General features: G+C 34.0%; 1 protein-coding gene across 30 annotated transcripts in view; it reads left to right on the top strand.

Moving 5' to 3' along the window:
* RIMS1 (regulating synaptic membrane exocytosis 1) overlaps nucleotides 1-26,854 on the top strand; it is a 303,629-nt gene that overhangs the window by 191,999 nt on the left and 84,776 nt on the right. For 8 of the 30 annotated variants that reach the window (XM_063152927.1, XM_063152928.1, XM_063152942.1 and 5 more), the window contains 7 exons: nucleotides 5,481-5,640; nucleotides 6,140-6,265; nucleotides 10,249-10,311; nucleotides 14,508-14,597; nucleotides 19,918-20,001; nucleotides 23,613-23,690; nucleotides 25,851-25,922. In XM_063152927.1, the coding sequence (XP_063008997.1) occupies nucleotides 5,481-5,640; nucleotides 6,140-6,265; nucleotides 10,249-10,311; nucleotides 14,508-14,597; nucleotides 19,918-20,001; nucleotides 23,613-23,690; nucleotides 25,851-25,922 (673 nt within the window). Of the gene's footprint in view, nucleotides 1-5,480; nucleotides 5,641-6,139; nucleotides 6,266-10,248; nucleotides 10,312-13,511; nucleotides 13,590-13,929; nucleotides 14,044-14,507; nucleotides 14,598-19,917; nucleotides 20,002-23,612; nucleotides 23,691-25,850; nucleotides 25,923-26,854 lie in introns of all 30 variants that reach the window. The other 22 variants (XM_063152943.1, XM_063152930.1, XM_063152945.1 and 19 more) reach the window with 13 other exon arrangements.

Raw genomic sequence — 26,854 nt, 5'->3', positions numbered from 1 at the left:
ACAAGTCAGATAAATATGTTTCCCAATTGTTCCAAGCTAACTGAAGAGTCACTATGTCATTGCCAGCACTAAATCAGTTTTTTTGTGGATCTTCCTGATGAAAACTACTGAATTAAATCGTGGTGTGTTTAAAATGTTTAAAATAATCTCACAGTTTATTTATCTGCAATATAACTGTGCAAATAAATCAGATATCTTATTAATGCTGTATCATCTTGATTTTAGCGGAGACAAATTCTCCTTCCTTTGATGTTGATTGGGTTCTTTTCTTATTTATATACTTTGCACCTCAGTCCCTAAGAGAGAAATTCATAAATTCATTTATGTATGCCTAATTATTATATTTGATATTTTTACATCAGTGGAGAGAGTGAGCATTTAAAATCAAATATTTTTCCTGGGTTTTTTTTTGTTGTTTTTTGTTTTTTGTTTTTTTTTTTTTTTTTTTGTAGTTGAAAGTGTAGATACTGGTATGTCTTTGTAGACTTATGTTTAAAGTTTCAGTAAATTCTATTAAGAACTGGGGCTTTTTTAGCTCTGCCAGTCCTTCCATGCATCCAGTTGAAATAAATAATTTTCTACCCGTCAGGAAGCATTCAGAATGGTCCAGCTGCATATATTGGAATTTGTTTGGGCCAGCATTTGACTAACTGAGTCTTATTGACATTTCTTTGGATTTCATGCTCAGGTGTGCCTTTGAGGAATGCACAGATCCAAACTTTCTCAGCGATCACTGTAGAAAATAGCAGGATTTAATTTTTACAACTGGATTTTCAATGATCTGAGAGTCTCCAAGTAAAACATTGAAGGGCATAGTGAGGATGCTCCTTCTGAAGTCCACCCAATCAGAAACATTCTGCTAGCTCACTTGACCAAGCACAAGTTTGTCCATTTTGAATTTAATTGGCACATTTGTTTGGCATTTCTAAGTGGAGTTCATCTGTTCGTGATTCCTATGGGAAGTGGATATGCATATAAGTGTGTGGGATTTGTTGGATATACTTTAAAGGGAGTTAGACTTTAGGCACAGGGACAAAGAAAATTCATCTGCCACAAATCTATGAAAGCCTAGACAATATATGAAAATGTGTTTGGCAAAAAGACCTGAAAAGGTTTCCAGTCCCAATGTCTGTCGAATTGTTTGAGAGCCTTAGGCGCAGATTCACAAATGTGGCTGGAGATCAAATTCATATATATTCATTTCTGCCCTCCTGTCCAACCTTCTTAACTTGCCTCATTGCTGAATTGTTAAGCCTTTGGACTGCTCCCTTCGTTTGCACAGAATGAGTACTGCAGTGTCTTCTCCATAAAATAAACTCCTTTGTTAAAACTAAGCTTCATCCAAGTTCCTTGTTGTTCTGCAGGGCCTTTACCCCTGCCCTGCCCCTGCCCTTCAGTACCATGGCTCTCACCAGAGTGCAGCCCAGCTCTTGTCTGCTTCAGATTTCTCACACATTCTCTTGCACAGCATGCATGTGGGAAGGAAGAGAAAATATCTGTATTTCCCTTTAATGTAATATAGTGGTGCCCTATTTTGGAATAGCCTTTATTGGCTTCAACCAGATTAGTCTAGTTTTAAGATATTCTTCTCAAGGGAAGTAAGAACATCAAAATTGAGTTTACAACACTTGACACATAAGAATATATTTCCCTTTGAAAACTTGTCCAAGCTATAGGCTGCCAGCTTCTCCAGGAGAATCCTGGGGAAACAGTGTACAAGATTTTAATAATTTAAAGTAAACAACATCCACAGCCTTTCCCCCATCCAGTAAGAGAATGATCTTGTGATAGAAGATCAGGTTAGTCAGGCAGAATCTTCCTGAAAGTTATTAATTTTCTTTTTCTCCGAAGTATTGAGAGAAAAAAAGGAAGTTACTTAGCCCCCTTAATATCTCAAGATTTTCAAAAAGGTTATTGCTCATTTTCTAATAAATAAACACATGACTACAAAATGTAAAACCAGAAAATTTCACTTCCTCTCTATGCAAGCTAAAAACATGAAGGAAAATAGTTTTGCTAATTTAACTAACCTTGAAAATTCGTAAAACTATAATTTCAAATGTTTTACCAATTGCTAAGGCAAACGTAGTATTAGAATTTAGTAATAACAAAAAAAACTATTTTCCTAGAAGTTTCAGCAGCTGCAAAGAATAACTTCTTGTCAGTGGAAGATTGTTACATCAAAAATAGTAGTACTTCAACAAATTCCAAAATATTTTAAGAAAAGTATTTTTCCCTTTTTATATCACTAATTACTTAATCTTATCTTTCATGTAATTAGATCATCCTCATTCGTTAGTAGTACCTGGCAGTGATATACATCTCCTTTTTTAATCAGCTCTTAGATATGTTCATAAAAGTTTATATCAACAGCTGAAAGCAATTTGAAGCTCAGGTTTAACAAAAATGATTTTGACAGGGTTTTTGTGGTATGCTGACATCTGTTTACACAAAGAAAATATTCTTTAAAGTCTCTCAACCTCTGCATATATGAGAGATGCTCAAGTCTCTTAAGTAAGTTTGTGATCCTGAGCTGTTCTTACACCAGTCACTCTGTATCTGTATTGTACTGGCCAGCCCAGTACTCCATAAGGGTCACTGAAAGTTTTTATAACATCTGAACATGTTTTCAGACCAATCTATTTAACCAAGCCTTCAATAATTTCCTTAATTAAAAACAAAACAAAAGAAGCGCTGACATACAGTTGGCAATATCCCCAGTGGTATTTTTAACCATTGGGGATACATTGTTTACATTGTTTATTCTGTGGATAACTCTTCAGTGCAGTTAATTTTTCTGTCACATGTAACCTGTATAACTGTATTTGCCTTCCTTCTGTTGCAGCAGCGTGACATTAATACACTTTTCTTTTCCTTGTATATATCCTTGTATATATCAATACACAATATCTTTTACTTGTCTGTATTGTCTTTAAGACAATATAATATAATTCTGGTATCAAACATTTGCTAGATCCATTTTCATCATCCATCCTGCATTCATTTCCTGTCACACCTGACAGTTTCCCATGAGCAGCTGAGAAACTTCTGCATAAATTACCATCAGCTTGGTTGCTGCTATCATGCTGGTCCATGCAAAATTTTTCTCTGCTCACCCTGAAGAGCACAGAGCCTTTGTATTTGAGGATATGAGGAAATGTTACTATTGCTGTCACTGTCATGGTCACTGAAGGTATGGGTGTGACGTGACCAGTTTGACAATTGTTGAATTAATACTTGGGATAAGTATGAATTACTGTCTCTGTTCTGTAAGCTTTGTGTGCACACACTGCATAAATTTCAGGTGTTGTTCCTGAGATAGCTTGGCTGTGCAAAATATAACATAAAATCATCTTTCTATACTAAACTTCTACAGGAGAATCCTATGTGCAGTTTTTTAGGGAGACTAGAAATATATCTTAAATTTAAATCTATATTTAATTTTCTAAACTTAAGTTGTATGTGTTTTAGTAGACTTGCTTAAAGACTGAAAAGATGTTTAGGATTTCTTTGGTTTTAGTGCTTAATGCATGTAAACTGCTCTTCCTACTGATAGAGAGGACAGGATTTTTTCTAACGCAAGCTTATTTGGAAAATTAATTATATTTTTGCAAATACAGCTTAGATTTAGTTGTCCAGGAAAAGGGAACACATCCACCTTTTGTTATGTATTTTCTTCCTCTCACAAAAGACCTAGACAATTTCTGCAGCAATCCTGGGTCATGAATCTCCATTTAAGTCCTGGGGGTGTCCCCCTTTTGCTTCACAATTTGCACCCAATCCTTGTCCTGAGATCAGGGAGATCCTCGTGTTTCTTTGTAGTTTTATTACAGAACTCTGAAACACTTTTTTGGCAGGTAAGGTACTCCAGCAGCACAACATACCAAAATCTGCAGAACATTGAAGTTCTACTCTGTTAAAAGGTTGACAAACCCCAGTAGATATTTTCATGCATGTTGCCAATTTTTAGAGGCCATTAGGGTGCATTGGTAAGCTCTTACACATTTTGGGAAAAAAGTGTGAATGCTGCTTTGATGTTGTGGTCAGGGTTCAAACCTGCAGCTAAAGAGGTCATGAAATGTCATTGAATGCCTGATCAAGCCTCATGCACAATCTGCATACAGGGCACACATTTAAAAGAGGGACTGTTCGTAATTTTGTAGAGAACCAGAGAAGAACTAGAAGAATTATACAAATTATATAAAAAATGAAAAAAACCCCAAAGTTAAAACCCTGTAGTGAGATCCATAAAAAGTGGAATTTATTTAATTTATTAAAATTTTCCAGTTGACAATTGGGTGATAAATCATAGTCTTTTCCTGCATGAAAAGAGGATTTCTGATAGAAGCTGGTTTTTTTTAGCTGAACAAAATCACACATTACAGTAACTTTAATTCTAGACAAATTCAGAGAAGAAAAATTATTATTTGGATAACTAAGCAAGAATTTTTTAAGTGATTAAAGGATGATTTAAGAGATGACTTTCTGTATCATTAAGGGATTTTCTGTCATGGCATTCTTGTAATCTCATTTAAACGTCTAGAAATGAGCAAGTGAAGTCTGAGCAGATCTCCTTAGGTTGTTTTGGAAAATTAACAGGTACCTTTTGAAAGTTGTTATCTTACTAAGCTTCATTGTCTGTTTTAGGATGGGAGTCAAAATGTATAACAAGGCAAAGAGTGTGCTACATAGAAAAAGTCACAACAATGTTGAAATATTGAAAATGTGCTAACATTCCACTGGGGTTTTTTTAAGTCCTATTTAAAAATACTGTGAGAAATTTTTCTGCTCAATCACAATATTTGGAAAAAAATATTCTGCACAGTATGCAAACACCCAATATTCAGTACAATATGCTCTAAATCCTGTTAGTTTTTTTAAGTAGGTGGCTTTGGCCAAGTTCATTAGGAGAATATCTCTAACTGAAATAAGAGGCAGAAGGATGCTTTGTATACGAGCAGCCCTGTGTGAGTCAATGCTGTTGTAGGCATTTAGAGTTACATAAATTATCAATCTTTATGGGATGTTGTTTACTTTAAAAAATTATATAGCTAGACTATAATACCAAGTTTGCCATTCAGATAAGAACAATTGTCATAGTCATGTGTTTGATTTTTTTTTTCTTGGCAGTTACTACTTCTAACAATTTTTTAGATGAGGTAAACCCGCACTGTTTACATTCCTTTCAAATATTTTTTTATATACACAAAATACCCAGAATATTCTTCCCCAAGTAAGAAAACTGCTCCACATCATTCAGTTCATCAAGAAGTCTCATTTTTTCAGTCTCTGTACATGTAGACATTTAAAGGTAATGCTAGTGATTTATTCTGCATGATATATCGGGATGTACAACAGCTGAGTGATGACCTGAAAGTTGTGTAAGTGTTTCGATATGTGCTCCTGGAAGTCTATGCATCTGAATTCTTTCTAAAGCCAGACTTTTAGTCTCTAATTGCCTTTTGTTACCCTCTTGCCAGTAGGTTATAGGTCTAGTACTAGAGAAGGTAAATCCACAACGCTAACTGTGCCAGAGCAGCAGAGAACAACAACTCATCATCGTTCACGCTCCGTGTCTCCTCACCGTGGTGACGATCAGGGCAGGCCCCGTTCACGTTTACCAAATGTGCCATTACAGAGGTAGGCACCTCCAGTGAAACTCTGCGTGCTTTCATGTTTGTATAATTGTTTGTGTCATTGTTAACTTTTCTCTTGTTCAGGAATTTTTCACAAGTATAAAGCTTGTTTTTTCTATCTTAATTTATTAGTGCAGTATTTGAACTTGATATATGCTTTCGTTATTCACTCAAGAGCACTCATGGGGTGAATCATAACTTTGTAAGACTTACCTCTTTTTACTCATATTTTCTCAGTGATTCATCATCTGTGTACCATAACTAATACATAGGTTTGGAAATTTTTTCAGTCAGTGGCAGAATCTTGTATGAATATTATTATCCTACTTAAGAATATTTGTAGGATAATAGTGGCATGTATAAATTGCATAATTTTTAGTGACATTCTTACAGAAATCATGGATTAATAATTTATAATTAAAGAATTCCTTCAACCAACTTGTACTGTGATCCATTGTTATTAATGAGAAAACAAGATTATCATACATACTTCTGCTTTTCAGGAGTTTAGATGAAATTCATCAGATGAGAAGATCACGTTCTCCAACTAGACACCATGATGCCTCCAGAACTCCAGTTGATTACAGATCCAGAGAGATGGATAGTCAGTATTTGTCTGATCAAGAAAGGTACATTGTCAGCCTGAACGTGGACAAAAGTTTAGAAATGTTGTCAGTTTGCCTAATTTTCAAGTTTTCATTAGAAATGTGACTAATCGAAATGGGGAAGGGAGAGAATTCATCCTAACTGATAGACCTAGTGCCACTATTAAATTGTCTATACCCTTTTTTTTTTTTTGGTAAAACTGTGTACTGAGTTGACAGTAATTGCAGGTATCTAGACAAATTATTCTTGTCTGTCTTGCCTAGATATTCTACTGCTTTTTCCCAAATGAAGCCCAGAGATTTTTCCTAGAAAGCCATGCATCTTCATGTATGCTCTAGGCCTTCCTGTAATACCAGAATTTACCAGTTGTGCTGGTAAATTTACCAGCAAAATGCCAGACATTAATTCCTCCTTGCTGGGAGTGGGAGGCATGCTACTTTGAATTCATATGCTTATAAATTTTGGACACCTATGGGTACAGTCTCCCAGCATCTTATGTAACATTCTGGTGAACTTTGTACATTACCCAGGCATAGTAAGGATAGGTGCAATACTAGTTGTAGGGTGCAGAAATTTCCAGTCTTAGATGTGTGACACAAACACATGTCTCCCTGTCATGGAGGGGCTACACTCAAAGAACGCTTGGCCTCCCCTCGTAGGCACTGTTTTCAGGTGTCTGTATTCTGATAAAATGGAAGAAATTAGAATTTCTTTTTAGTTTTTACCTGTAGAAAAAGCTTAGAAAGGTATTTCAGCTCAGCAGTTGCGAAAAATAATGATGAGAGTCACATAGACTATCAATCTTTATGGGATGTTGCTTACTTAAAAAAAATCATATAGCTGGACTTTAGTAGGAAACTTACCATTCAGATAGGATCAATTGTCATAGTAATGTCTTGGATTTTTTTTTTCTTGGCAGTAAGTAACTGCTTTTAGAACTAAGTGTAACAGAATCTTTCCCTATAATCCAATAAATTCCATATGGAACATACATTTTGGAGTGACATGAAAAGACGTAAACATTAAACCATAAAAATCTCTGGAAATCTTTGGCCAGATTTTAAGCAACACAAAGACTGAATAACAGATGACTCTTGCAGTTCAGCTAATTCAGTTTTGCATATGATCTTGCCTGTTTTACCTTTATAGTATGGTAACATAAGTGTGGGAACTATTGAGTAATATGGTAAATTTAAAAATTCAAATAGGCAAGAAGTGTGTACAGAATTGACTAAGTTGGATTTTTGCACTGAATTTTCTTTCAGAGGTGAATTAAAATTATTTTTAAGTATAGTAGTCAGATTTATAGTTAGGCTAATTCAAGTAATGTCCACTTGTTGCAGGTTTTTTCTGGTTTTTTTTTTTTTGGGCAGTGATATATTAAAAAGATTTCTGAAGATATTTATTGAATTGATTTGTTATTAATCAGATTTGAAGAGAAAAAGGTTTTAAAAAGTAGCTTTTGTCAGTATAAATACAGACAGTTAGCTGTCTAGAAATTTCTCTTTTAGTAAAGCCTCAAACCTGGATATAACTGGTGATATATCCATGGATTATGGTTGGAGAGGAATTGGGTTTACCCTGAGCCTTTCCTGGGGATGAGCAATGGGCTGCTGGATTTGTTCACAGTCTTCAATTCTTTTCAGTGTTCACAAAACTTTTTTGGAAGTTTAAAGCTCAGACATGAAGGATGTACATTGCTGATTTTCAGGATTTAAAGATGGGTCCATGTACTTGTGTTCTTGAGTAATAATCTTGTCTGCAGTGGTCTCCTTTTCCCCATTTTCCTTTTCATCTTTTCCTCCAGTTTTGATCAGTTGTGAAGTCTGTTTAGTTCTGGCTGGTTTTGCCAGCTTTCAGTACAAAAGAATAGCATCATATGAAAGATCCAAACCAGGTTTTGTTAAAAAAGATTGTCTGTCGCATCCAAGAATTAAAAAACCCAACTTCATTAAATATTATGGATTAGTATCAAGAGTAGTGTAGATATTGTGTTGTGCATTTACTGAACCCTTCACCTAAACAAGTACATTCACATAGATATCTAATGTAAACTTGGCTTGAAAGCTGAGGAACTACCCAATAATTGCATGCCAGAGATTGCAGCGGCTGATTAGTTTCAAAAGTTTTCTCAATTGTCTATTAATGGTTCAAAATCAATATTAAATCATAATATAGGTCTTTGTAAAAATAGGTACTACCACTCTCTTACAGAAGCATCTGTTGCAATAAGTTTCCAGTGGAACTTATTTGTCCACTTCAACAGTGTTATATATATTTATATACATATATACATACATATATATATATGAATATATATAAACTGTTAGGAAAAGCCTTTTATTAGGAAACCATTGTCCAATTTTCAAAAGCATGGCACTTTTTTTTTTGTGTTTCTTTTATTCCTAAGTAAAATATCTCAATTATGAGTATAGAAAACATTTATTTGGAAATAGTAATCTCTACTTTAAATGTCCTTCAAAACAGACTTAATTTAGCAGAGAACTGCATAGTCTCACAATATTGGTAATCTTCTTGATGGATTCTTTTGCTTTTTTTTTAACTAGAAAATTTCATGGTGAATTTGTTATTTTATATCACTTTTCAGGATGACTTTTTTATCAGTGTTTGCTTTGGGCCAATTACCATAGACACTCTTTGGCTTACGAAATGTAAATATTAACAAAGTACTCTATGATTTAATGTGGACTTTGCATCTACTTTGCAACTCTAAAGAAAATAGTAACTTTTTTCCTAAAATCCATAGTTTGCAATGTGGAAAGATGCATATAAATTCTGTCTGATCTTATGAACAGCAATTTGGCTTAGAAAGAAAATTTAAAGATTCAGTTCAACTCTAGTTCGTGTTGTTACATCAAGCTGGCAGCTCCAGATGTAATTAAGTCTTCCATGACTCACAAGCCATTATTTCAGTCTGCCATGTTTAGAATTTTAGGTAAATAATGCCTGTAGTGTATCAATGGAATGCATCATTTTGTAATGACATGAAGTATGAAACACGTTGAACAACTGCTACTTTATCTGTCTTGTAATATTTTCTCTCTTTTTTTTTTTTTGCCATAGTACTTCATGGGATTCCCTGCTTCTTTTAAAATTAGCATGTTTCCATGAAGCTTACCTTTATTTTCATATTTATAATGATAGGAGTTTTGAAGCTTGCTCTTTCTGATTGTGTTGAAGTGCATAAAACTACAGGCTTATTCAAGGGATATTTCATATCATAGTCATATTTACCATAGGCATAAATATGCATTAATTTTACCATCTTGCTGGCTATAGTATGTGTTTGCTTACAACATAATTAAAGTAGAATAGATGGCTGATTTTCCTCAATTTGAGAGAATAAGAAATCAAAAGTTTGATGGCTGATTAGTTTTTTTATTTGTTTCTTTAGGATTATCATTACAAAAACATTTTAAGAGCTATGAGTCAGAATTTCTGTTTGGCCAAACACAATATTTCAAATGAACATATATTTTTGATTTTCCCTAAAGAGTGAATGGTTATTCTTCCCATAAACCAACGTGCATTAAATCATTACCAAACCTTCACTGCTTTTACCTGTATGATTTTGTATCTTAGGAAGCCACAAAACCCAACACAAAGCAAACAACAGACATCTTTCTTTTTTTTCCTAAAGCAGTTCTCCATTAATTAGTTCATGAGACAGGAGGTTATTAGAAAACTGTGGCCATTTTATGTTATTTGTTTCATCATGAAGAGCTGTGAAAAAGTAAATCTGAATTTAAACGAAAAATATCACAGAGGGAGGTGCCACACTAAAATGAACTTGTTGAAAATGTAGTTATTACATGCATTTTTGGACTCATATATTTTGAGACATGCAGTCTTACCAGACTATCTATCTGGGTGAATGCTTCTCATTTCTTTTGATGTTTTCATTTGCTTGTCATTGGCATAACCCATGTCATCTAATGCTTCATAACTATATCTGTTTCACTCACCACCCATCCTGTCTGTGCAGTGAGCTTCTTATGCTGCCCAGAGCAAAGCGAGGAAGAAGTGCAGAGTGCCTACACACCATCAGGTAAATACAGGAGTGTGGGAATCTCAAACACACCTGCTTAGTTCTGCCCACTTTGTGTGCCCAACGTTTTCTCCATGGTGGTATTGAGTCCCAGTACATAAAGAACTTCCAAGGACATTGTGATCCAGATGTCAGTCGTTCTTTTTTGTTTGTTTTAATTTAGATTCAGATGTGTGTATTTGTTTTTGAATCTCAGTAGTAAGGACTAAAGGAGTTGAAGAAACTTTGGTTTTGCAGTTGTGTTTTCTGGTAGATTTTCTGTCTAGTCACAAAAGTCCTGATCTCCCAATGCATGAGCATTGTAATAATTTCAAACATTGGTTTCTTAGTTGTTTTTTTTTCTTTTGTTTGCATTTTTATGTTTATATAACAGCCATGCACAATTAAACAATCTTTGCTTGTTGTGACACTTGATCTCATGCTGATTTAGTCACTTGCAGAGGAATAAATCCTGATGTACAAGGGCTTACTGGAGTCCCAGATTTGAGGGGTTTTGTATCACTTGTTTTTGCATCTAAAAATTGTTCTATAAATTGGATCCACATGTAAACTTTGTAGTCTGGGCCCGTCTTCAGTCTTCTTTAATCTCTTGTTTCAAAGCTAGGAGCTCCCTGTCTTACCACTTTCCAGAGTTGTGAAACTAAACAGGACTGAAATATCTTTATCTAAAAAATCAAAGTCTGCTCCCCCACCTTTTTTACCACCATGTCTGTTAACTGTGTTAAAAATCCATGACATTGTGTAGAACATCTTTCATTTACCATAAATAAAAATGTAAGTTGAAGTTAAAGTAGTTAACCATTTAACTAACTCAATCAGGTGGTTATCCTTTGTCCCTTCAGGATCAGGATGTTGATGAGAGTTTTGTGTCAGTGCTAAATGTTTAAAATCACCAAATGTTAAACTATGTTGTCTAGTGCTATTATTCTTTTATTTGGTTTAGGATTTTCTCTTACAAAGTACTGTTTATTTTTTTAAATGTCTTGGCTTGCTTTAATTTTCATTATCAAATTTGAAGCAGTATTGAGGATGCTGTGATAGGGTTTTGTTATAAAGCAGAGTAGTATAAAAATAGTAAATAAATATGTAAGCTTTCAAAAAAATCTGCATGAGTGAAGCTGTTAACTTAAGTTTTTGTTATCAGTAGAAATATTCTCATTCTTGTATTTCAGCTAAAAAGACTTTTTCATCAAGATTTTAATTTTAAAATTTATTAATTTATTTAACTTTTTGTTATTTTATGTCTTTGCCCAGCCATTAGCTTTCAAATAGTTTTACAAATCTACCAAACCAGTCTGGTCCCAGCAAAAAGTTCTGCACAATTTTTTCTAAGTTGTGTCCTTTTTGCAAGGACAGCAATTAGAGTTAGGTAATAGCTACACTGAATTCAGAGCCTACAGCACTTCCTTGCCTTTTTCTTTATTCCATTTATTGCTACAGTGTTTTTGTGATCAAAAAATCACAAAAAATCACCCTTTAAAAGTAATGGTAGTAGTATACTATAAACGAGGATGATACTTGTAATAATGTATTGAAGATGAATATAAAAGCGATAGATGACAATAGATTAATTCTTCTAAATTTAACTCTGAGGCTTATACACCCCAATTCCAAATAAACTGGCAGTATATGTTCTTGAAAGAATAATTTTGAAAACAGTTTCAGCAAAAATTTGTTCTATGCCATCTTCTTTCCTTTCTTATTTCTAGTGACCTGACATTTATTCATGTTAGAAATTTTATAAGGCTTTATTCTTGTTTTCTAGGCAGCTTGCTGAACAATGGTTTAATTAGTCCTTGAGACAGCTTCAGCTTAAAATGGGAAAGAAATGTTAATGGGTTCATGTTAAATGAAAGAAATTAGGTAGTCTAAGCTACAGAGTTAATATGTATGGTGAGTTTAATGTAATAGCAGTTTGAAATGCTAGTCCTAGCTATCCATCCTGTTGCTCTGTATGCAATTATTAACTAATAGAAATGGTGGAAAGCTGTCTACCTATGCTATAGATCATGGATTGCCACATTCCATGTCTTAGATCACCCCTAGTTTGATTGGTAATATCTGCCCATAAGCCAGGATTGGCCTGGTGACAGCCATTCCTTTTTTCCTCCTGTGCCATGTTACAGTGACCTCTGATAGAGAATTCACCAGTGGTGGCCACTAAACCCATACAAGGAGAGTCAAAGCTCCTCTGTTAAATCCTTTAGGGTTTTACAAACACTGATGTTTCCAGGCAGAGAGTTGTTTCATCTGCCTGTGACACAGCCAGGTTTCTAATGTTGATCCTGCTGTGCTTTGGCCCAAGGCTTAACAGGAATGAAATGTCCTGTCAGGACAGATTGCTGCAAAATCCTCAAGCCTGCTGGTTCTTCTCCCAGTAGTTCCATAGTTGTGCCCTAGTAGGGTATGTGGAAAATTGTTAGAATGTTGTTACTAATCCTTAGCCATTAAATGGCCATAATTCCCGTTCAGCAGCCTCTGTCTGCCTTTAAATTTCTCTCTTGTTCAGTGGGGAGAGCTGGCTGATAAAATAAACATTTCCTTCTCTGAAATCTATGATGATATTAGACAGTTGTCATGTGTCACCTTAGTGCTGCTGTGCTGGCTGATGTAATAGTTCTCCTAAGTTTTTTAATTAGCTTATAATTAATAACATTTAGTTACTGGTAAATTTTGAATCTGATATGCCACTTTCAAAAGACTTCCACATTAAAAAAATACAGCTGCTAATACATCTGTAATTAAATTTTTGATGCTATATATCCCTGTTTTAGTGAGACTTTCATGCTTAGCTACTGAAGAGGCAAAAATTTCTGCAGGTCTAAGTAAGGCATCACTAAGAGAAATAAAGAGTAATTTAATATAAACTTAAAACAGTCTGCACTTTATAATTTAAAGTATCTATAAATGGAATATATATTACTTCCATTTCAAGAAAACATCTGAGCTGTACTAGCATTGGCATAAGTTCTTGCACTTTATTAAGAAAAGGGTTAATACAAAATTTTTCCCCCCAGATAGCTGTCACAGTACTTGAGAAAAACATAGATGAGATATCTACTCCTACAGCTGAACAATATAATAGAATATTATGCATTTATTTTATGTTCTGGTCAGTCTTGGCTTGCCTTTACCTGTCTTTTTATTTCTGGCATTTTTTTGTGTTGTCCTTTGTTCTTTTCTGACCCACCACATTCCAGAAGTTCTGTTAGGCACTATAAAACATTACCACCCAAGATGCCTTTACTAGAAAATGGTACTCATTGGAACCTATACAGGTAAGAAGTGTTTAGAGTCCCCTTTAAGTAGTTAGCTTCTTTTTAAAAAAATAAGTAGACTTCCCTTGTTAAAGAAAAAAAGAACAAAATGTTTCATACATTTTTGTGACTGAGAGATAAGGGATAAAATCCTAAAATAACTTCATCTAGTTATTTAAATTAGCACCTATGTTACAAAAAAACCCTAAAACAAACTATTCTGTATTAGTTGGAGTTGTATTCTCTGTTAAAATTATATGTTGCATGTTTTTTCTCTATTACATTCTTTTGTTTATGTATGAGATTTCTGTTACATGTTAAATTTATTTTCATTTTGTTTAAATAATTTTAATTTACAAAGCTCAACTCTTCCTGCATGTGCTAAGACCAAACCCGTGATTAGACAGGATATTTCACTCCTTCATGATTGCCTTAATTTACGAATATCGAAATTTGGAGATGATCTGCTGGTTAGGTAAGACACTGAGGATTAATCCCCCCACTTGTTTGGTATCTAATATGGATTTTGCAGAATAAATGAGCTTCACTGTAAAGGGATTTCACATGACATATAGTGGATCACATTATTTTATGTTGGCTTAAAACTTATTGCTGTTAATACGGATATAACTTTATTGTTTGATATTTCTCATTCCACTTTTCTCACAAGTGGATGCTGTTCTGTCTCATTCAGTTTTAAACATTTCAATGATATTTGCAAAAAATTTCTCGCAGCCTTTTGTTTGCTTTTTATTTTCTAAACAACTCTTGACACTATCATCCAGTCAACCCTTTTACGTTTTCCTTAATTAAATCATTGTGATTCTACATTTTCTGTAAAGAGAGCATTATTTTATGAGTTAATATCTAACATTGTATTCCTTTCTTTGTTTTCTTTTTCTTTCTCTTCTACCATTGGATGCAATGCACTGGCACTAGTGAACTGCAGCCCTCCCTTGACAGGGCTAGGAGTGCTAGTACCAACTGCTTGAGACCAGATACTAGTTTGCATTCACCAGAACGAGAAAGGTATATAATAAAAACTTATGAATTTCTTGTCATCTGTGCTGGTGATCTTTATAAGTTTTGCTTTTCTTCATATGACTATTCCACATTCTTGTACATTTCTTGTCTGCTTTGGTATTTGTAGACATTTTTGCTCCTGTATTCATGTATGTCATGTAAATTGTGTGTTGGAGTTTATGACCGCTTCCAGCTACTTCCTTTGTCTTAGTTCAAGCTGATGTTCATTGTTTACAAAAGTCCTCAGTATGCTGATAATAGCATTGCAGTGTTAAGTATTTTGAAACTACCACTTGGTTGTGATTCTTCACCATCATTTGCTAAAAAGCATTACATCTGTTTCTTGCTTTTTCTGTGGATTGCTAATAAAGCGGTGGCATAAATTAGAAAATACAACAAAACTTTCACATTTCAAACCAGAACTGTATCAATACTGATATATTTCTTACAGAACAGCATAACATCATTGCTTTCTTTAACCTGCTGCATCTGCTTTTGCAAGGTGGATAACTGCATTAAGGTTTTTTTGCTCTGATATAATATTAATGTTCACATGAGTCTTAAGACATGTCTGCAATTTAAATGAAATATTATTGTGTCATGTACATTGTGCAGGCATGTTATGGATGCTTTCTGTACTTCTACAATTACAATAGCTTGATTCAAAATTTTAGGTGAATCACATACAACTGGTGTTAAAAAGCTGATTCCACAAAAGAACTTTTCATCACTACTCATGTTTTTGGCTAGGAATTATACCACTTTAGAGTGAGACTTTAGGCTCATTAAGTGCATGGGAATAGGACAGAATTACATTTTAGTCTGTCCAGTACGTGTTTAACTATTATGGAAGTTAATAATGCTTTCTTAGTCAATGCACTGTGTGTTGGTTGTAACAGTTGTGTTAGTTTCTTTATTGTGGGGCAGGATGCATGAAAAAGGCACTAAGAAAGCACTTTCCTCTTTAAGATAGGGTTTTACCAGAGTTTTTTGTTTAAAATCTCCCTTTCCTTTCTCCCCACTTCCTGCTGCTCCTTGGTTGGAACTTTGCTTTTTCTAAAGTTATGCTCTTGTTGCAGAGAAGGGACTAATGTTCTGCTGAGGTATCCCTGATGGATCTACAGTAGTTTATTCCTTTTTAAGTCTGAGCTCAAGACATTACAGATAATATGAACATGGTTGTTAAAAAAAATAAATTAAAAAAACAGCTGATATAGAGCCACTCAGAATGAAATAGAGATATTTTTCTAGATATTTTTTAAAAATATTGTAGCATCACATTAATTACTGAGTGTGTGCATACATACAGCTGCCTTCATCTACAAGCAGTTACCTAATGTAACTGCATATAAATTTGAGCAGTGTGTTCTGCACTTACTTCAAGATGCCACCCATCAAGTTGAATATTCAATGAAACACTGACTGGTAATTATAAACTGTATACTCCAAACTACATCTGTCCTGATGTGAAGTGGTTCTACTATGCCTTTAGAATTCATGTCCACCTCTGTCCACTGGCCACTGTGCAGAATCTGCATCATTTTGCATAAGCAGAAGGATGTATATAAAGAAAAGTGTTTAGTCTGTATTAGTGGCCTCTCTTGCTACTAAAGATGTGATTTTGCCAAATCATCAGTGGGTTTGATCCAGAAAAAACTGCCCATCACTGTGAAAGTTTTTCTTAGCTTTTAGAAGTCCTAAATAGGATGTTTTGACTTGGTATCCTTCATAGAGCAGAAAAGTTCTTGTTAAGGAAATTGATACTCAATTTTTTCTTGATAATTTCATTGAAAATAATAAGGTATGTGTGGCTTCGGCAGAGGATTTTTTTTTCCTTTCTTGTGACATAGAAGATTTTCTTATGCAACCCAAATTTTGGAGGAGGATGTTATATTTAATATATAAACCCCGCAAAGTTAATATTTTTGTTTTGGGGAACATAAATTTTTGATGATTTAATTCTCCTCTGTTGAATGTGGAATCTGCTTACACTTGAACATGAAGTTAGTCCTCAGTTGCATGTGATGATAGAGGAGTCTTTAGTCTGAAGAACACAGAATTAAGTTCAGGGTCTGTAGAAAGCATTTTGGTTCTGTGGTGGACAAGATGAGAACAAAAGATTAAAAATACAGTAAGACAAGTTCACCTTAAGCAGTAGGAAATATCTTTTGAAAGTAATTGTAGTGAAACACTAAACAAAATAAAAATTACAATGTAATAGACAGCATGGAAAAGGTCGTTTCATTACTGGAGACAGAGGAGATGAGACACTTGTCAGGTCTAGAATTGATCCGTCTAAGAGAAGCACTCTAAGGTTTTATGAAGTCCAATCTACAGCCCTTTATCAGTATATTTGAGATACTCATGCCGAAGATGTTAGTTGTTTTCATGTTGTTTCTTCTCCCTTCTCCCCTCCCGGAATGGCAGCATTGCAAGTATTATTTAAAAGTCTAGAATTTTATGCCTCTAAATACAGACTTCTAAATACACCTTTGTGTATTTAACAAAATTAGGAATATACTTACCTATGGAAAATTCTACTTATTCCCCCTCACCTTTTGACTCAGAGGGTATGAATTAGATTATATTTGAGAAAAAGAGCTAAAATAAACCACATTTTAACAAAATGGTAGTGTTATGACAGATGGACAGTGGAGCCCTCTTTGTCACTGATTTGCTGGAAACAGTTTTGATCCTTGAACTTTATAGAATATCATTCATGTAATTTGGAATGGTCAGAGTAGTTACTGGTTTTTAAGACACTGCTTTGCCGGTAAAAGTCATTCTATTGACTTGCTTGTACCAGCAGAAAACTACTTTAAGCTCTATATATGAATTTGTGATATGAAAGTCTAGTTAGTTTCAGTATAGCAGAACCAAAAAAACAATGAGGATAGAACTTTTCTCCTCCTATAAGTTTCATCATTTGACCAAGTCCATAAAACTTGATTGGCAAACTGACCTTGCCTTGACACAGGCATGCTTATTTTTTTTTGTTAAATGTACTGATTTTTTACAGAGTTTAATTCTTAATTTACTTCTCTTTTGCACAGTACACTCTAGGACATTCAAAAATATCGATCCCCTACTAATACCTCTATGCAGTTGCACCATACCTGCTTTTTCCTCTTCCCACCATCTACCCTCTATTTATTCCAAGCTGTTTTGTTAATTTGGTTTTTTTTCCAAAATGTTTCTGTGGTTGAAGTTCCTTTGATGATCTGCAAGGCATCTTTAAGTTTATAAAATATTCTCTATTGCCATTGAAAGTGTTTTTCCTGCTACTGCTTCATTATGCTTTGGGTTTTTTCATTTTTATCCTTTTCACTGCGTCTCAAAATTTCTGCTTCTTTCCTTATAAATTGGCTGCTATTTCTTTAGAATGGAGAAATTTCTTTTCAACACACAGTCTCTGCTCAGGAAAACACCTAGACATGAGATTCAAGGGCAGACTCTGAACTGATTTAGGAATGGTTTCTTATCATAATAGCATGTTCCTCAGACTGATTTAAGATTGCAATCAGTGATAGTTAATAATATGTAGTGTGGCTATTATTTACCCTCTAAATAAAGCAGTTGTATGTATGTTAGCACAAGAACAGTTGCACTGATTTGTACTTCTAGTATTGGCTTTTGGCCTGAGACATCACTTAGTGGAGGTCTGAGCAAATAAAACTGAGGAGCACAGCCCAGGGATTAGGTCATGTACAAGGATCAGCAAACCTGCAAAATACAGCCCCACACCTGTGTTAGATTTGTTCTGAGGTGCTTCACTGCAGTGGGAATCAAAACAGGATGTTTGCCATCAGCTGGCCACTACTAGCTAAGCAAGAGACAAAGATCAGCAGTTACCTGTTACCTAATCATAAACAGATACCAGGGAGGTTGATCCAATTAAAGGTTGTCCTGAATTCATGTTGATTTTTATATTGCATGCCCTTAACAGTTATGTCAAATACGCCCATTTCCATTTAAAATCATGTACAGTGAAATACATGTTTGTATTAGGTCTGTGACATATTGTCTTTCTGGTTCTTTCCAAGCATGTAAAGAAGTAGGTAGCTACATGTTGGTGTTGTACTGTGCCTCACAGTCATTCAGCATCCAATGGAAGGACCATGTTCTGAAAATTCCTACTGAAATACCTAGTTAATTCTTTCAAATGCTCTTTAATATCTGTAGTGGATATCAGCATATTAAGGGCTTTGTCTGAGTGCACTGATGCATTAACATTTTCTTTAACTCTTGCTTTGGAGAGAAAAAGAAGCTAACTACTAACAACCTATTTGCTCTTGAGACATCTGAAAGACCTACCTAACTGTTCAAAAAATGCTCATGTCCCTAAAACCTTTGTTATTTGCATGTTCCATAAATCAAACCCTTTTCCTTATTACATGGACTGGAAGAATGCCTCAGAAAGGGAAATATTAGATACTTGTGCCAAGTTTATGCAAATATTTTGCTCTTTGTCAATAAATCAGTTTGTTTTGGTATTGTAAATCGTTATGCATTCAATTGTTGCATTACAAACAAAAACATCAGTCTATATTACAGTATTTATCATTCTGAATTTAATGAGATTTTCAAGAAAAGAAATCTCATAATACACCAGTTTTCATTCTCAATTCAGGTCCTTTTTGTTGACATTAGTTGTGTTACATAATGTCCTTGCATGTACTGCAGGGATAAAGAGAAATTAATAGAAGAGGAAGCTGGCTGCACACGCTTTTACTATATGTTTTCAAATGATAAAAAATTACTCCAGTACTTGTACACAAATGTGTGTAGCTTAGTTTTAGTTAAATAATTTACCTGTATTCTTTCACTGCATTCCAGAAAAGGGTGACTTTGTGCCCTAGAACTTTTATCATAATTATCAGTCCTACATTTTTACTGAGATTACATGTTTCTTTGTAAATAGCTAGGAGAGATAGGATTAGAAAAATACCAAGATAATGATCATCATACAGTCTTATAAGTCTTTTCTGATTTGGAATTGCAGCTTCCTACACAAATGACAGGCTTTTAGGTAGTCAAGCATTTGAGAATATTTGAAAACTTAATGGTACACCATATAGAAGATTTATATTGGTCTAAATTGTGCATCTTTGGGCATACCTTCTCTTTGTTTCAGATGGGATGTTTTTGCATTAAGCAGCCTTAATTAAAGTATACTTGGGTATTAGAAAGCTGTTAGAAAAAATAATTAAATTACACACTTTCATTACTTTTTTGGGGTATTTTTCCAGTCCCAAATCCCATATATTTAATTTTACCACAAACTAAATACCGTATTTTTTTCCTGTTTTATTGAACGGGCAAACAGGGGTAGATGGTCCCCCTCCCTAGAGAGGAGACGACCTACTAGTCCCAGGATTCATATCCAGCATGCATCTCCAGAGGATGACAGGTACTAGTCAGCTCCTCCCAGCTGAAAAATGCCTTACTGCATCTTGCACTCTCAGAGGAGTACACTGAAATTTAGAAGTGTGCATTTGTGTGGAGACTTGCAACCTCCAGAAGCCCAAAATAAAACAGCAGTTTAGGTATCATCTCTGCGTTTTGTTGAGCTGTTATAAAGCACAGAAGAATGAACATCTTTTAAAGTTTTCTGTTTGTCTGAATAGTCACAAGGCATGAAATATGATGTCTGGTACAACAGAGCATCATCTGTGTTAATGTTCTTTAGTCTGTCTTTACCTGCTTCTGTAAATGGTGCTGGTGCTTTCACTGTGGTGCTTTATAATGTGATAAATGCTTGTTGTAGAGCATATTCTTGTGTATATGTTTGTTTTCATTGGTTTTGGTTTTACTTTTTTCAACAAACTGTTCCTAACGGGAAAAAAACCCACAGGCTGATATGTTGGAGGTCTCGTTAACACTTTGTAGTTGATGTATGTAAAAATTGGCACTGTTTGTAAATTCTGTCCAAATCAGGATGGCCTCCATGGAGCAGGTTTCCTAATAAGGTAGGTTTTGATTAAGAACATCAGGGCTCTAAGTAAATTTTTATGCTGAATATCATCTATGATTATTAAAAGCACCTTTGTTTTTTACTTCTCACAAGCTTTCTAATCACATGAGTTTTGGTATCCCATTGCTTTGGCAGCAGTAATTTTTTCTTTGTTATTTTATTTCCAGATAGATATTTCAAGCAGACATTGTAATTTATATTTAAGTGCAATTTCAAAATTTTTCTTTCAGTATTTTGTATTACAGTAACTGACAGGACACAAATTAATGTAAATGCAGATTAATGTAAGTAATCTTTACATGAACTTATGAAGCTGCATTTAAAAGTGTTTTAAGACTGAAATACCAGTGGTGCCAGTCCTGGCCTTCTGCTGAAGTCTACCCACAGAACTAATATTTTTACTGTGATTTATCTTGTTTACTTGGTACTGGAAATATTCCACTCAGACCAGGTGGGAAGAGTGTAACTGTGTGTGGGTAGTATTTTCTTTTTTTAATTGGAGTTAAACAGCATTATAAATTACAGAATTAAAGCAGTGAAACATCATTTTGAAGCTGTCCTCCCTTACAGATACTGCATTTCCAGAAATTTTGCCAACACATCCCTTTGATAGGACAACTACTAAGAGTTTAGAAATGTACTTTAAGTCTTTTAGGCATTTTTAAGTAATTTTGGTTCTCATTTTTTGAGTCAATTGAAAGATTGCCTTTGACTTCAGGGTATCAGATTGAAAAAATAAGGGAAACAAGATTTTCCTCTAAATACTTCCATTCTCAATGCCAAATAGTAAGCCTTTTTACATCAGCTGAAATTTTGTGGAGAAAGGCTGAAATCATCTAATGCCCACTAGCAAACATTTTACAATGAAATATCTGTAGGATATGGAATCTGTAATGGCAAGGTTTTTGAGATGGATAAACAGGAGTCTGATTTTCTACATGAAATCAGTGTCTACCTGTGTTTGGAAGTCTTGCATGCAATCTGGTCACCAAAACCCAGTGATGAGCAGTCAGGCACTGATGAGCACAGAAGGAATTAAAGCTAACTTCAATGCTGATGAGTGTTTGCAGCCTGTGAGATCCAAGATTGTCTCTGATATTAGGAGAAGTCCTGAGAACCTTGAGTTTTTTGCATATCTGTAGAGAGAACATCAGTGAAGCAATCATAGGTGCTTTTCTTTTGTTCTCTACTCTAAGTTTACATTATTTCTAATTTTGACAAATTATTTTTTTTTCAACATTGTATTTATTTCTAATGGTTATTAAAATAAGTTTTGATAAAATTTTTGGCAAGATTGTTCTTCTGGAATTTGCTCACTTGCTGTATCAGGAAGTGTCTCCTTGATACTTGATGAGAAGACATGAGTTATGTATTATTTCAGTGTTAAAAATTTGGAAATGTTCGATATCATTTATTTCTATAAGATGTTTTGAAGGATAATTTTTCTACTGGATTTAATAGCATAATTCCTTGAAAGTTTTTTCAGTTTTTTATTAGAAATTAGGAAGTCTAAATGTCTAGTGTCTACAGTGTAGACAGATGGGTATCTGGATATCTGTGAAATTTAAGTGATAATAAAAACAAGGTGAATGAAAGCTGAGTATTTAATGGTAGGTGAATTTTTTTTCAGATTGTTCATTTGAAAAAATCTGCAATATAACATCAGCATATAACCAAGACTGGATAAAATGAGCCTTTAAAAAAAGGAATTCTTATATATTTTCATTTAAGAGAAGTGGCTTCTGTCAGTCATGCATGCATGTGTAAGAATGCTTGTCCCAGAGTCACCTGAAGCCAGCTGCAGAGCAAGTGCCCTCTGGTACTTGCAGGGACCATGCAGATCCAGCCTTTAAGGAAACTTCAGTAAAAGTCAGGAAGTGTTGAACATGACATTCCTGGTGGCTTTAAGGCTACATAAAGTAACACTCACTGCAAGCCACTGAGGGCTCCTGTACAAGACAGTAAGAAATAATACAAAAATACTGGACACTTGTATAACAGTGTATAACAGTGTTATGTTTTCATTTCAGAAGTAGTAATTTTTAATTTCTGTAGGCATATTATAAATTTCTGTGTGTAGATTTGTTGGCAGGTAAATATACTGAGGCACATAGAATTTTGGAACATGAACTGTAAATAGCTTGTCTGTATATAAAACAATATGTAGTGTTTGCCTAAATATGATCTGTATTGTTCAATGATTTGGTGTGACAGTTGGAAGGTTTATGATCTTAGGGAGAAATTTTAGCCATTCCTGACCCTACTGGGTATAGATGCAGATATATTACAAAACTTAGGTTATTAGGGGACCACAAATTTTGCTGAGTTTTCTCATTAAAATTCAAATTTTATATTTGAAAAAAAAATATTCCATTCATGGATCTTGTCATATATTTCATTAAAAATGAACAATAAACCAACAAGATAATATTTTTTCCAGATTGAAAGCTGTGAAGAAATTCTACAGCTTCAGCAGAAATTAAAATTCCATAGAAATTCAAAGATATTCCTATATACCTTTTATTTTTAAAAAATCTGAGTCAGTTATTCTACTTCGCTCTTGAATTACTGAAAATTGTTACTATAGCAGACTGTGTGGCAATGGAACATGAAGGTATCATCAAAATGCATGAAATTAGGAAATTTACTTGTATTTTTGGGAGAATTTCACAATATAATGACAAAATATGCATCTTCTTAAGCAAAGAGGTTTTTTATATGTTTATATATTCTCAAGAAGGATAATTGCACCATAAATTAAATAACAGAACTGCCATTCAGCATGTAGAGCATATAATGGTTTTTAAAAATACTGTTGTGGCTTTCATTCTATACATCTTTACATCTTAGACGGTTGATCTTACATCTAAAATTTTATAGTGTTTGGAATAGGAAAATGAGAAATACAGCTTTTTTCAGTAGATAGTGACTTAATGCTTTTTGTTTATATATTTGCCTGCATGTCTCCACCTTCACTGCATGTGACCATCTCTCTGTTTCTGCTCATTCCGTCCAAATTCACATCCATGATTCCAAATATTGTGAAGAACAAGGACGCTGGAGTCTTGCATTCCAAAACAGGACAGTGTAGACCACCTAAGTGCTAAACCTGGAGCAGCACAGAGGTATCCTTATTTACTCAAATCATAGATCAAAGTAAATGAGGTATATTGGTTATAGTATATTCTTCATGTTCTCTACATACTTTCACACATTCCTTTTTATTTTTTTCCCCTGTTTTATGTACTAGTACATATGTGCATGTATCATTCATGGATAATATTTTTTTCTCCTATGCAATATGTTCAGGAAGTAAGTCAGAGCATGTTGAGCTAATTGGAAATGTATACAGCATCATCTTAGCCAGAGGGAGGAACCAAAAAGGAAACTGATTTTCACTAATTTCTAGCATGTGCTGCCCTCAAGACAGCCCTGAGAGCAGAGAAATAAGTGTCCTCAGCTCATTAGTGCTGTGTATTGCTGTGTTAACCTGTCACAGCAAAGCACATCCTGCTCTTGGCTTTTCCATCCCACTGGGACCACTCACTGTGAGATCTCTTTCTCCATTGTGTGCAATGTCACAATTGAGGGAAGCAACATTAGGAGAAAGAGAAAAATAAGCCCCAGACAGAACCAACTAAACAGAAAATGAAGAGGGTGACATAATTTGAATGCTAATGCTGCTGCATACGGTGGATATCGCCATAACTTAAAAAACTTTGCTAACTATAGGTTTTAAATAAAGCTGCAGCATTTAATATGTTTGTTTTCCTCTGGATCCACTTTATATTTGTCCTGGCAAAGGAAAAAAATTAAAAACAATGGCAATATACAAAAATAAAATAGATTGAGGACAAAAGGGATTTCTGTTTCTAATCTGACATACTATTTTTTGTGAGAAAATACATTTTTTAAAATCCCAAAAGCATCAGGTTATGACCTCTGCTCATGCAGAAAGTATTTTGTATTTTGCTGCAGTGTTTTCTTTTTTGTAGAATCTACTGCATCACAATAAAAAGTTCATCAAAGAGTGCAATAGGTAAAAATAATGAAAAACAACTATGATTATGTTCTTTGGGCATAGTTTGGTGTCACAGCTGTTTAGGTCTCCTCCAGTGCAGGCACTGGATTACTCTTTATAACCACAAAGGTTTAAAAGGAAAACATGCTATTTTAAATGTTATTTTTGTCTGTTTTGCCCACAGTAATTTGTATAGCCTGATACATGACATTGATTGTATCATTGCAAGATCTTGCATGCATTAGTTTGTCAGCATTTCTGGTCTAGGATTGAATAATCATCACTCCCTGGTTTTACCACTCCTGAAACACTGTGTGCACTTTTTTCTCTGAAAAAATAATACATATTGATGATTTTCTGAGGTTTAAAGTAGTAATTCTAATTTGTAAATACTGACGTTACTGTGGATACTACAGAAAATTTTGGAACAAAAGACATGCAGAGATTTACTTATTATATTTATAGTCCTGGGTAATAATGATGAAACATGGCTTTACCTTTGTTCTTATATGTGTAGACTCCTATTACTCCTCATTGTTATTATTTAATATCAAAGGGAGTGCTTAGATTGTCTGAGGTAATTAGTGCCTCATTATACAAATGTCAGATGAATTCTGTAAAAGCTTTGTGTAGGAAAGGATTGAAGGAGTGAAATAATTTCTAACTTACTTATATTGACTAGGAAGAAAATAGAATTGGTTTAATCTGTTTCTAAAAGCTTTAAAAGGTAATAGAATGAGATTTTTGAAAAACAAGTTTTTATTATTGTAGTGACAGCCTTTTTTAAATCTGATATCATGCAGTATTTGTTTTACTTTTGAAATTTAGATTTAAAAGCAATTTTAGATTGATTTAAACCTTCAAATAATATTTTCTGTTTCTTTCTGCAAGGTTCTTTTCCTGCTGTCTACTCTGAACTTGTTTCTCATGCTGTTAAGAGATGCCTTATAGGGCTATGAGGAGTCATTGTTTCTAGATGAATGCAGGCTGTGAAGTGCAAAGTAGTTGCAGGCTCAGTCAGGACTGATGTTTTCTTCCCTGTTTTGGTACCTCATGAGCTGCACACCATGAGCTTCAATCAAACCTAATTAATGCAATGGCTCTTAAAACTAGACTTCATCAGCCTGTTTATGATGATAGTTGTCACTTTCTCATCTGTCAACTGTTTCTTTTATTACCTTTATAATACATGAATAAATAATCTTCATATTTCTGTATTCTTTTTCTTCTTTGTTTATTTCTTTTATGACATGTCATTTCGCAGGCAGTCCAGAAAAGTGGAAAGATATAGCAGCCAAAAACAAGCTAGGAAAGGCCCTGCAGCTGAAACAGAAAGGTAGGACTGTTGATTGATGTGTAAGAATCTCTTATTATCAGTCCAATCCCAGATTTTGGAATATAGCTCTAATACAGCTTTTTTGGAACATCTATGACAGAGAGCTATGTTGCCATCATTTACAGTATTATATATTTTGTATCTGTATTTTTATCACTTCGTTGCATACATGTGGAATTTTTCTAGCATTTTCCATCATTGCAGATCAGCTCAATGGCAAAGACTAGAAGTGCTTTTCTGCACTTTAACACTGATTCTTTTTTAAAAAAATCCTTATTTTGCACTAACTTTGAGGATGATCACCACAACTGATAATATAAATAGATAGACAGGTATAACAGATAAATAATTCAAAATGCCTCTGATAAAATCATTTTCACTTTAATATATAAAACTTTTAAGTTACACATTTAAATCTATAATGTCATAAAATTAATATAAAGACTGGAGCTTTTAAAATTAATTAATTTTTTATGAATTTATATTGTCATTATATCTTAACTTTGATATTACAGTAGTATGGGGTTACATGTTCAAAATCCAAAGAAAAAGCAGAAAAAGTAGAAAAAATAGAAAAATATAGATATAGAAAAATAGAATATAAATATATTAATAGAAAGGTACTAATGAAATAGAATAGAATTATATAGAAAAAATAACGACATATATGTAGAAAAAATAAAGATATATACTGAATAACGAATACATCTAGTTATGATTTAAACCCTGTAAATTGACTGAACTGAGGGAGGAAATCCTGCCTCTGTCAGAAATTGATTAAATTATTTTGATTCACAGAGGTGGAATGTACAACTGTTTACATTGTGAGAACTTTAAAACTCCCATGAACAACACAGACATCTTTATTTTCAATGAAAATGCACATTATGTAGCAAAACTTAAGAATTTTTTTTTAGTTTTGCTGTTTCTGA

The sequence above is a fragment of the Melospiza melodia genome, chromosome 3 (genome assembly GCF_035770615.1).
Source record: "Melospiza melodia melodia isolate bMelMel2 chromosome 3, bMelMel2.pri, whole genome shotgun sequence".
Classification (NCBI taxonomy): domain Eukaryota; kingdom Metazoa; phylum Chordata; class Aves; order Passeriformes; family Passerellidae; genus Melospiza; species Melospiza melodia.
Note: the sequence above shows the minus strand (reverse complement) of the source record. Positions and strands in the feature narration are given on the sequence as shown.